The following is a 12,503-nucleotide window of genomic DNA, read 5'->3' on the forward strand; positions in this document are numbered from 1 at the left end:
AATTTGAATAAAACCCCAGACCCTGTTCCTGAAACGGAACAGGTATGATTATCCCTGAAAGCTCCAGGTCTGAAACACACTTCAGAAAAGCCTGAGTCTTCACTGGATTTGCTGGGATGCGTGAGAAAAATCTTCTCACAGGAGGTCTTACTCTGAATCCTTTTCGGTAACCTTGAGAGACAATTCTCTGAATCCATTGATTTTGGACACAATCTGCCCAAATATCTTGGAAGAATCTTAATCTGCCCCCTACCAGCTGAGCCGTAATGAGGGCCGCACCTTCATGCGGACTTGGGGGCTGGCTTTGGTTTCTTAAATTGTTTGGATTTACTCCAACTTGAAGAAGGTTTCCAATTGGAACCAGATTCTTTGGGGGAAGGATTAGGTTTCTGTTCCTTATTTTGTCAAAAGGAATGAAAATGATTAGAAGCTTTAGATTTACCCTTAGGTCTTCTATCCTGAGCCAAAAAAACTCCCTTCCCTCCAGTGACAGTTGAAATAATCGAATCCAACTGAGAACCAAATAACTTATTACCTTGGAAAGAAAGAAATAGTAATCTAGACTTAGATACCATGTCAGCATTCCAATATTTGAGCCACAAAACTCTTCTAGCTAAAATAGCTACAGACACAGATTTAACATCAATTTTGATGATAACAAAAAACAGAATTTATGTTTACCTGATAAATTACTTTCTCCAACGGTGTGTCCGGTCCACGGCGTCATCCTTACTTGTGGGATATTCTCTTCCCCAACAGGAAATGGCAAAGAGCCCAGCAAAGCTGGTCACATGATCCCTCCTAGGCTCCGCCTACCCCAGTCATTCGACCGACGTTAAGGAGGAATATTTGCATAGGAGAAACCATATGATACCGTGGTGACTGTAGTTAAAGAAAATAAAATATCAGACCTGATTAAAAAACCAGGGCGGGCCGTGGACCGGACACACCGTTGGAGAAAGTAATTTATCAGGTAAACATAAATTCTGTTTTCTCCAACATAGGTGTGTCCGGTCCACGGCGTCATCCTTACTTGTGGGAACCAATACCAAAGCTTTAGGACACGGATGAAGGGAGGGAGCAAATCAGGTCACCTAAATGGAAGGCACCACGGCTTGCAAAACCTTTCTCCCAAAAATAGCCTCAGAAGAAGCAAAAGTATCAAACTTGTAAAATTTGGTAAAAGTGTGCAGTGAAGACCAAGTCGCTGCCCTACATATCTGATCAACAGAAGCCTCGTTCTTGAAGGCCCATGTGGAAGCCACAGCCCTAGTGGAATGAGCTGTGATTCTTTCGGGAGGCTGCCGTCCGGCAGTCTCGTAAGCCAATCTGATGATGCTTTTAATCCAAAAAGAGAGAGAGGTAGAAGTTGCTTTTTGACCTCTCCTTTTACCGGAATAAACAACAAACAAGGAAGATGTTTGTCTAAAATCCTTTGTAGCATCTAAATAGAATTTTAGAGCGCGAACAACATCCAAATTGTGCAACAAACGTTCCTTCTTCGAAACTGGTTTCGGACACAGAGAAGGTACGATAATCTCCTGGTTAATGTTTTTGTTAGAAACAACTTTTGGAAGAAAACCAGGTTTAGTATGTAAAACCACCTTATCTGCATGGAACACCAGATAAGGAGGAGAACACTGCAGAGCAGATAATTCTGAAACTCTTCGAGCAGAAGAAATTGCAACCAAAAACAAAACTTTCCAAGATAATAACTTAATATCAACGGAATGTAAGGGTTCAAACGGAACCCCCTGAAGAACTGAAAGAACTAAGTTGAGACTCCAAGGAGGAGTCAAAGGTTTGTAAACAGGCTTGATTCTGACCAGAGCCTGAACAAAGGCTTGAACATCTGGCACAGCTGCCAGCTTTTTGTGAAGTAACACAGACAAGGCAGAAATCTGTCCCTTCAGGGAACTTGCAGATAATCCTTTTTCCACTAAAAAACTCTAAGCCATCTCCGTGGAGATGTTGCCTGTACAACGGCAAAGAGAATGACTGGGGTAGGCGGAGCCTAGGAGGGATCATGTGACCAGCTTTGCTGGGCTCTTTGCCATTTCCTGTTGGGGAAGAGAATATCCCACAAGTAAGGATGACGCCGTGGACCGGACACACCTATGTTGGAGAAATGGCATCACAGATAAAATGATTAGCATGTTGAAGCAAACAAACAAATCAGGATCCATTTCCTGTCGCGCTAAACTTTCCAACCAAAAAGTTGATGCAGCTGCAACATCAGCCATAGAAATGGCAGGCCTGAGAAGATGGCCAGAATATAAATAAGCTTTCCTTAGATAAGATTCAAGTTTAGCAAGAGTACAAAACTCCAATCTAACTGCTGGCAAAGGATACGATTTTTTAAACCTTGAAGAAGGAATAAAAGTAGTACCAGGCCTATTCCATTCCTTAGAAATCATATCAGAAATAGCATCAGGAACTGGAAAAACCTCTGGAGTAACCACAGGAGGTTTATAAACAGAATTTAAAAGTTTACTAGTTTTAATATCAAGAGGACTAGTTTCCTCAATATTCAATGTAATCAAAACCTCTTTTAACAAGGAACGAATATACTCCATTTTAAATAAATAAGTAGATTTGTCAGTGTCAATATCTGAGGAAGGATCTTCTGAATCAGATAGATCCTCATCAGGAGGAGCATAATTCAGTATGTTGTCAGTCATTTGAAATTTCATCAACTTTATGAGAAGTTTTAAAAGACCTTTTACGTTTGTTAGAAGGCGGGATGGCAGACAAAGCCTTCTGAATTGCGTCAGCAACAAAATCTTTTATATTCACAGGTATATTATGTACATTAGATGTTGAAGGAACAACAGGCATTGTACTATTACTGATGGACACATTCTCTGCATGTAAAAGCTTATCATGACAACTATTACATACCACAGCTGGAGATATAATCTCCACAAATTTACAACAATTGCACTTAGCTTTGGTAGAACTGTTATCAGGCAGCAGGATTCCAACAGTTGTTTCTGAGACAGGATCAGATTGAGACATCTTGCAAATGTAAGAGAAAAAAAACATGTAAAGCAAAATTATCAATTTCCTTATATGGCAGTTTCAGGAATGGGGAAAAAATGCAAACAGCATAGCCCGCCCCTCTGACATAGAAAAAGGCAAGAGGCACATAGGAATGGGGTTTTAAATAATGAAATTATTTGGCATCAAGTATGACGCACAATGTAAACTGAAAATTTTTTGGCGCTAACATCCGGAAATGACACACTCGCGTCATAGAAGATGCAACCTGTGCAAGAAACTCGGCGTCAACTAAGACACCGGAAATGACAAATTTGCATCATAGGACGTACATTTGCGCCAAAAAAATTCTCGCGCCAAGAATGACGCACTAAACTATGGCATTTTGCGCCCTCGCGAGCCTAATTTTGCCCGCGATTTTAATGAAAAAACAGACAATTAAAAAAAAAAAAGACTACACCCCAGGTAAGAAAAATATTTTCCCAAATATGAAACTGATAGTCTGCAAAAGGGAATATACATAAACCTGACTCATGGCAAATATAAGTACAATACATATATTTAGAACTTTATATTAAAACATAAAGTGCCAAACCATAGCTGAGAGTGTCTTAAGTCATGAAAACATACTTACCGAAAGACACCCATCCACATATAGCAGATAGCCAAACCAGTACTGAAACAGTTATCAGTAGAGGTAATGGAATATGAGAGTATATCGTCGATCTGAATAAGGGAGGTAGGAGAAAACCATTGCATTCAATAGGTGATACTCCCTTCACAACCCTCTGACATTCGCTGTACTCAGAGGAATCAGGCTTCAAAATGCTGAGAAGTGCATATCAACGTAGAATCTAAGCACAAACTTACTTCACCACCTCCATAGGAGGCAAAGTTTTTAAAACTGAATTGTGGGTGTGGTGAGGGGTGTATTATAGGCATTTTGAGGTTTGGGAAACTTTGCCCCTCCTAGTAGGATTGTATATCCCATACGTCACTAGCTCATGGACTCTTGCCAATTACATGAAAGAAATATACTGTACTATCAAGACTGAAATGCCCTTTTTGCAGATAAACTACATGGAACTAATTTAGGTCTGATTAGTCCTCTACATGTAACATTGCAACACCACTACTTACATCTCGCATTATTTTTACAGATTCTTTTATTCTTCCCAGTTTTCTTGCACACATGGCCAGCCTCCTCTTTGTGTAAACCATCACATTGGTGTCTCTTCCTGAAAAAAAAAGCCCAGACAAATCAATTGGCTTGTTAGGTAGTGTTTACAACTACTGGTCAGACATTGTCACTTCCTAATACTTCTTTATGATTTGGTCTGCAAGTTTAGGACATGGTACTAAAATGTTTTCCATCATGTATATGAAAGAGAATGAAAGGTAAGTAAAAAAAATTTAATTTTGAAGTACTAATTAACGTTCTAATTTGTTCCTGTTAATCAAATTTACACAAATAATTAATACATATATTAACTATTACTATTAAGTAAATGCTTACATCTCACAATGGGCTCAATAATCAAAAACTTGCTGGCATGGAGAGAAATGACACAAACTCTTTGGCTTTTAGATAAACATAGGGGACGATTTATCATGGCCTGTATTGTGCCTAATGCACCTGCTTCCGCGCGAGCCTTCAGGCTCGCCGAGTCGCCGGAAACAGGAGTTAAGAAGCAGCAGTCTTAAGACCACTGCTCCTTAACTCGTCCGCTGCCTCTGAGGCTGCGGACATCAATCCGCCCAATCTAATACGATCAGGTTTATTGACATCGCCTGCTAGAGGCCTAATGGCCGCGAATCTGCAGGGGGCGGCATTGCACAAGCAGTTCACCAGCACTGCTTGTGCAATGATAAATGCCGACAGCGTACGCTGACGGCATTTATTGATGTCTGGTGGACATGATCACCAGACACTTGACAAATCAGCCCCATAGGGCTAGATTACTAGTGGAGCACTAATTTATCGGGTTCGATTACAAGTGACTGGTTATTGCTACCGCGAGCTCGCGGTAGCAATTAGGGCTCAGAAAATTAACCATAGATCAGATCTCTGAAACTTTTTCCAAAAGTGCCCCAATTGGCCCCAAAATAAAGAATATTTTAGTTTTTTATTAAAAAAAATGCACAAAGCAATTTTTAGGTGTGGGGTGTTAGGAAAAAAACTGTGCATTTACATTCCGTTCTATGGGGATCTATATGTTCCCTGTAATAAGTGTTAATATTAAACACTCACCCCCTTCACTGCACTAGGTTCTCATGCCGTGTCCGACAGCATGAGAACGAGTCTCCCACTGGAGCCTATAGACACGTGCTCTCGTTAGCACAAAACGTCTAAGCAATGCGAACGCGATGCCGCATTCACATTGCAGCTAACTTGTAATACCATCGCATACCATTTGCGTGTGCTGGTATTACCATGTGGAGCTCAAATATCGCCCGCGCGAAAGCGATATTTTGCATTCCACTTGTAATCTAGTCCATTGAGAGAAACAAGCAAATTATTACACTTGTTTCTAGTTCTCAGAAATGGAAAACACACAATGTCCATAGTTAAATTGCAGGTAAATGGTTCAAAATAAATGATTAAATTATATTGATTTTTTTTTTTAATACACATAATTTATGATTAAAGTTTTAAAGTGAATGTAAATTTTGATGCTAAAGTGCACAGTTTTTAAAAATTTGATTAAAAACAGGTGCACTTTAATTCATCAAAATTTACATTTCACTCCTGTTGTGAAAAGAAAAAAAAAAAACTTACCTTTTAATCTTCACAACAGCTCCAGCTTCCTCCACCCGTTGCAAAGCCTCTTCCTGGGTCTAAAATGAGGAATCCGGCTTCCTCCAATCACGGCCTTGAATCAGACACCGATTCCCCCGGGGGGGGGGGGGAAGCTGTGATTGGAGGATGACCTATCCATCATTTCTGACATCAGAAATGGCTTGCGACGACCTGAGGAAGCTGGAGCTGCTGTCACGTTTAAAAGGTAAGTATTTTTTCACAACAGGAGTGAAATGTAAATTTTGATGAATTAAAGTGCCCCTGTTTTTAATCGAATTTTTAAAAACCGGGTACTTTAGGATCAAAATTTACATTCACTTTAAACTGTTTTCTGTTCCTTTAATTGTGTAATGCAGTATGTTTGACTCACTTATTTTTTATAAAAATATCAGCAAATATTTTTATGTATAAAAGAAAAAAAAAAGACCTAAGCCGAAAATTCCCTGGATCAGAATGATGTGTGTAAAGATGTAAGTGATTAATTCACAAGTAGTCACTTACTGTGCTGTGCTTCATGTTGTACAGTCATATGTTGCTGCTGTTGAGACTTTTTATAGGCAGATTCTCCAGCTTTCAGTGCCTGCTGTAATAACCTTTCTGCATCTGATATTGTGGTTGCCTCTTCTTCAGCCAATAGAATATATGCCGTAGCACAGCTGTTAGGTCAAACAACATCAAGGTTTAGGGAGCATTAAACTAGTAGAACACTGTTAAACATTTTTTTTTTAAAAATAAATGCTCAGGTATAATCCACCTGAAAAGTCTTATGCAATGTATCTTCTTGGTCTCCTTTACTGTGGCCAAATAGGGAAAGATGTAAATGAGCTTGTGATCTCAAATAACCAATCACTGTACAGAATGTTACAGGCTCAGGTACAATTTTCCATACTGAAGTATGATGTGGGCATTTTAGCCTCTCTGGAAGGCAGAGGATCAAGAACACTTTGCAGAGGTATTTTACAGCAAAATAAATCATTCAAGTATATCTTTAATCAAGGGATGACTATATGTTGAGTTTATCGTCTATTGTCTGAACAGTAAAGAAAAAAATGTGTTCCTAATACTCACATTGAGATGATATATTTACAACCCAGCAACAATCACAAATGTATTAATATGGGTCCCTATTTAGAGATTAATAAGCAAAGACAATTTGGTTAACCATTAAGGCCAAATTTACTAAAATAATATGTCTAACCATAATTATTCAAAACTGAAAGTAATGGTAAATTCTAGCGTTTCAAAAACACTAGAATTTACCTTCACTAAAAATAGTTCTATAGTTTAAAAACACTGATAAATCTGTACCCTTTATTTCGCCACAACTTCAGTACTAACCTAGGCGCCTCCAACCGCCCACGGCACAGCTCAGTTTTCCAATAACCTGTCTATGACTTTGAACCTGCCCTGACCACCTTTGCCTAGTGCCTGAAATTTTACTAGGATTTTGGCTGATGGTTTTATAGTTCACTTTTCACTTGCCACTGGCTGTCAGTTAATACAAATCTAACACAATGCATTCTACATCAACATATACACAACAACTTACAAACACTGAACTGAGAAATAGATAAAACATGATAAAAAAAACTCTAGATCTTCAATATATATATATATATCTAAACAAAAATAATCTCTAAGATGTAACTATATACAGGTATCTACATCTCACTACAGGTTACAAAACCTTATCCTTTTACACACAGACAATATGGGTAAGAATACAATACACCCGTATACTATATAGACGCTATAGTGGAAGTATAATCTGTAAGTGAAGCAGGGTTTTCTCTAATCTACATTAACATGTTTTTAGGTATACTTGAGAAATGACAGATCACATTGCTTACTCGCTGTGTGCTTCCAAGGCGTGATAGGCAGCTTTGATCCTTGCTTGAGGACTTCGTTCTCTCCATGCTTTCTGCATAACTAAACAAAACATTTTATGAATTAAAACTAAAATAGTAATAGGCAAGGTTGTTCCTTCTCAAAACACATTCACACTTTAATCTCAATAGACAAGGTCCATCCGAACAAAGTGGTTTTAGTCATCACCAGAGTTTTTAATATCTCACAAATGTGGCAAAATATCTTTTTGCTGTCATACTTAAAAGGCACATGAAAGTCAAAATTAAATCTTTATGGTTCATATAAAGCATGCAGTTGTAAGAAATGTCTCAATTTCTTTTATTATCAAATGCATTTCTTATCTTGGTATCCTTTATTGAAAAGCATACCTAGATAGGTTCAGCAGCAGCAGTGCACTGAAGGGAGATCACTGGTGTTTGGTGGCTACACACATATGCCCTTGGGTCACAAGCCCATCTGATGTGCTCAGCAAGTTCCCAGTAATGCATTGCTGCTCTGAAGCAGACTTTAAAGAGACATGCAACCAATTTTGTTTTCTATCAAACGGCTAGATTACGAGTTTTGCGGTAAGAGCTGCTCGGTACTAACTTGCAAGTTATTGTCACCGCTCACTTACCTACAGCGCTGGTATTACAGGTTTGCAAAAACCCGGCGTTAGCAGGCAAGAAGTGAGCGTAGAGCAAAATTGAGCTCCATACCGCACTCCAATAACATTGCTGCGGTAAGATGGTTTTACGTGCTTGTGCACGATTTCCCCATAGACATCAATGAGGAGAGCCGGCTGAAAAAAAGTCTAACACCTGCAATAAAAGGAGCGTAAAGCTCTGTAACGCAGCCCCATTGATTCCTATGGGGAAACAAAATTTATGTTTACACCTAACACCCTAACATAAACCACGAGTCTAAACACCCCTAATCTTACACTTATTAACCCCTAATCTGTCGCCCCCGACATTGCTGACACCTACATTATACTTATTAACCCTTAATCTGCCGCCCCAACATCTACATTATACTTATTAACCCCTAATCTGCTGCCCCCAACATCGCCGACACCTACATAATGTTATTAACCCCTAATCTCCCATCCCCAATGTCGCCGCAACCTACACTTATTAACCCCTAATCTGCCACCCCCAACGTCGCCGCCACTATACTAAATTTATTAACCCCTAAACCTAACCCTAACACCCACTAACTTTAATGTAATTAAAATAAATCTAAATAAAACCTACTATTAATAACTAAATAATTCCTATTTAAAACTAAATACTTACCTGTAAAATAAACCCTAAGCTAGCTACAATATAACTAATAGTTACATTGTAGCTAGCTTAGGTTTTATTTTTATTTTACAGGCAAGTTTGTATTTATTTTAACTAGGTAGAATAGTTACTAAATAGTTATTAACTATTTACTAACTACCTAGCTAAAATAAATACAAATTTACCTGTAAAATAAAACCTAACCTGTCTTACACTAACACCTAACCTTACACTACAATTAACTAAATTACATTAATTAAATACAATTAACTAAATTACAAAAACAAACACTAAATTACACAAAATAAAAAAAGAAAATATCAGATATTTAAACTAATTACACCTAATCTAATAGCCCTATCAAAATAAACCCCCCCCCTCCAAAATAAAAAAAACCCTATCCTAAACTAAACTACCAATAGCCCTTAAAAGGGCCTTTTGAGGGGCATTGCCCCAAAGAAATCAGCTCTTTTATCTGTAAAAAAAAAAAAAAAAAACAACCCCCCAACAGTAAAACGCACCACCCACACAACCCCCCAAATAATATCCTAACTAAAAAACCTAAGCTCCCCATTGCCCTGAAAAGGGCATTTAGCTCTTTTTCCGCCCAAAACCCAATCTAAAAATAAAACCCACCCAATAAACCCTTAAAAAAGCCTAACACTAACCCCCGAAGATCCACTTACAGTTTTTGAAGACCCGACATCCATCCTCAACGAAGCCGGCAGAAGTCCTCAACGAAGCAGCAGAAGTCTTCATCCAACCGGGCTGAAGTCTTCATCCAACCGGGCAGAAGTCTTCATCCAGACGGCATCTTCTATCTTCATCCATCCAGTGCGGAGCAGGTCCATCTTCAAGACATCCGGCGCAGAGCATCCTCTTCAATCGACGTCTTCTTGAACAATGAATTCTCCTTTAAATGACGTCATCCAAGATGGCGTCCCTTGAATTCCTATTGGCTGATAGAATTCTATCAGCCAATCGGAATTAAAGGTGAAAAAATCCTATTGGCTGATGCAATCAGCCAATAGGATTGAGCTTCAATTCTATTGGCTGATCCAATCAGCCAAAAGGATTGAGCTCGCATTCTATTGGCTGTTCCGATCAGCCAATAGAATGCAAGCTCAATGCTATTTATGTAATTTATTTAATTGTAGTGTAAGGTTAGGTGTTAGTGTAGGTTAGGTTTTATTTTACAGGTAAATTTGTATTTATTTTAGCTAGGTAGTTAGTAAATAGTTAACTATTTACTAATTAGTCTACCTAGTTAAAATAAATACAAACTTACCTGTAAAATAAAATTAAAACCTAAGCTAGCTACAATGTAACTATTGGTTATATTGTAGCTAGCTTAGGGTTTATTTTACAGGTAAGTATTTAGCTTTAAATAGGAATTATTTAATTATTAATAGATTTATTTTAATTACATTAACGTTAGTGGGTGTTAGGGTTAGATTTAGGGTTAGGTTTAGGGGTTAATAACTTTAGTATAGTGGCAGCGACGTTGGGGGCGGCAGATTAGGGGTTAATAAATGTAGGTAGGTGGCGGCGATGTTAGGGGCGGCAGATTAGGGGTTAATAATATTCAACTACTGTTTACGATGCGGGAGTGCGGCGGGTTTAGGGGTTAATATGTTTATTATAGTGGCGGCGATGTCCGGAGCAGCAGATTAGGGGTTAATAATTTTATTTTAGTGTTTGTGATGCGGGGGGACCTAGGTTTAGGGGTTAATAGGTAGTTTATGGGTGTTAGTGTACTTTTTAGCACTTTAGTTATGAGTTTTATGTTACGGCTTTGTAGTGTAAAACTCATAACTACTGACTTTCAGTTTACGGTATGGATCTTGAAGTTTTAGGCTGTACCGCTCACATTTTGGCAGGAAAGGCAAACTCATGTTTCTATGCGGAGGCCAAAAGATAGATTGGGGTCTAACAACATACCCAAGTATTTGAAAGAGTGAACTGCGGTCAATGTGCAATTTGATTTTGTTTTAATGTGATGGTAATTTTTTAGATGGTAATTTTGTAGTTTGTGTAATTTAGGTACCGTTCCAAAGATCATTGTGACAGTTTTGTCAGTGTTTAGGAAGAGTTTGTTTTTTGAGATCCACTTTTCTACCTCTGTGAACTAGTCTTGGAGCACTGCCTCAAGCTGCGGCAGATCTGATTTGTTTGAATAGATTACCGTGTCGTCTGCGTATATGTGTACAGTTGAGGATTTGCAGACATTTGGCAGATCATTTATAAATAATGTGAATAGTAGGGGGCCGAGAATGGAAGGGAGTGAGTCGCTGTCAGAAAATGGAGACATACTGTGATCGATCTGATACATATGATCGAAACCAGGTTAGCGGACGATCACCAATACCTGAGATTTTTAGTTTGAGCAGTAGTATGTCGTGGTCTACTGTGTCAAACGCCTTTGCAAAATCAAGAAAAATAGCTCCAGTTAGGTCTCCTTGTTCCATGCCAGTTTAGATGTCGTTGCAAACTTTTAGGAGGGCAGTTGTAGTGGAGTGATTTGGGCGAAAACCTGATTGAACAGGGGTCATATAGCTAGATTGTTGGTAATACTCACACAATTGTGTATCAACGCATTTTTCTAAGATTTTTGACAATACTGGGAACAATGATATTGGGCGATAGTTAGTAACCATGGTAAACTTACCACTTTTATGGATAGACAATACTCTTGCAGTCTTCCAATGTTTGGGTATGTATCCAGACACCAAGGATTTGTTAATTAGGGTTGTAACAGGTTTAGTAATTGCTGGCGCACTGAGCTTCAACAGCATTGCTGTGATTTGATCAGGTCCAGACTGGTTTTTCATTTTTAGATTATTAAGGTGTTTCTTAATGACATTGATGGGTACAGGTCTAAAATTGAACTTTTCTATATTGTGTCTTTGTAGATTTAGTGGGGCCTGATCCACATTTGTAGTTTCAGGATGTGTGTCATTTATTAGTTTGTCAATCAGGGTGGTGGAGCATCTGAAAAAATAATTGTTAAAGGTATTTGCTACTTCTAAAGGGAAGTTGCAGGGTTTGGTTGTCCACTTTGACAGTGGAGGGTTGGGAGTGGATTGGGGGAGTGTGTAAGTTATTTATGACTTTCCAAAACTTTCTAGGGTTTGATATGTTATTTTTCAGATTTTCACAGAAATATTGGGCCTTGGCCAATTTTGTTTTTTTAGTGCATATATTTCGCCATTTTCTATAAACATAGTGATAGTTCATAGAGCCAGTATGCTTGAACTTTGGCCACAATGAATCCCGAAACTGGTACATTTGAATGAGGTCAGCTGTGATTCAATTAATATGCGCTCCTTTTACTCTCACCTTACGCAGCGGGGCATGCAAATTCCAAACTTGTAGGAGTTCGGACTGAAGGAATTCAACTGCAGAGTCTAAATCTGGAATAAGGTTTAATCTGTGCCAGGGGAGGTTCTTGATGTCATTTAGAAATGATTGAAGATTAAATTTTTTTGATGGACCTCGTGATTTTAACCTTGGGAGAGGATTTAGTAGCCCTTATTTTGCGCATGCAGTATACTAAGCAGTGGTCACAA

General features: G+C 38.5%; 1 protein-coding gene across 2 annotated transcripts in view; it reads right to left on the minus strand.

Moving 5' to 3' along the window:
- LOC128653397 (suppressor of tumorigenicity 7 protein homolog) overlaps positions 1–12,503 on the minus strand; it is a 400,896-nt gene that overhangs the window by 279,885 nt on the left and 108,508 nt on the right. For both annotated transcript variants that reach the window (XM_053706647.1, XM_053706648.1), the window contains exons 6-8: positions 7,651–7,729; positions 6,302–6,456; positions 4,141–4,238 (exon numbers count right to left, since the gene is read on the minus strand). In XM_053706647.1, coding sequence (XP_053562622.1) covers positions 4,141–4,238; positions 6,302–6,456; positions 7,651–7,729 — 332 coding nt within the window. The remainder of the gene's footprint in view (positions 1–4,140; positions 4,239–6,301; positions 6,457–7,650; positions 7,730–12,503) is intronic.

The sequence above is a fragment of the Bombina bombina genome, chromosome 3 (assembly GCF_027579735.1).
Source record: "Bombina bombina isolate aBomBom1 chromosome 3, aBomBom1.pri, whole genome shotgun sequence".
Classification (NCBI taxonomy): Eukaryota; Metazoa; Chordata; class Amphibia; order Anura; family Bombinatoridae; genus Bombina; species Bombina bombina.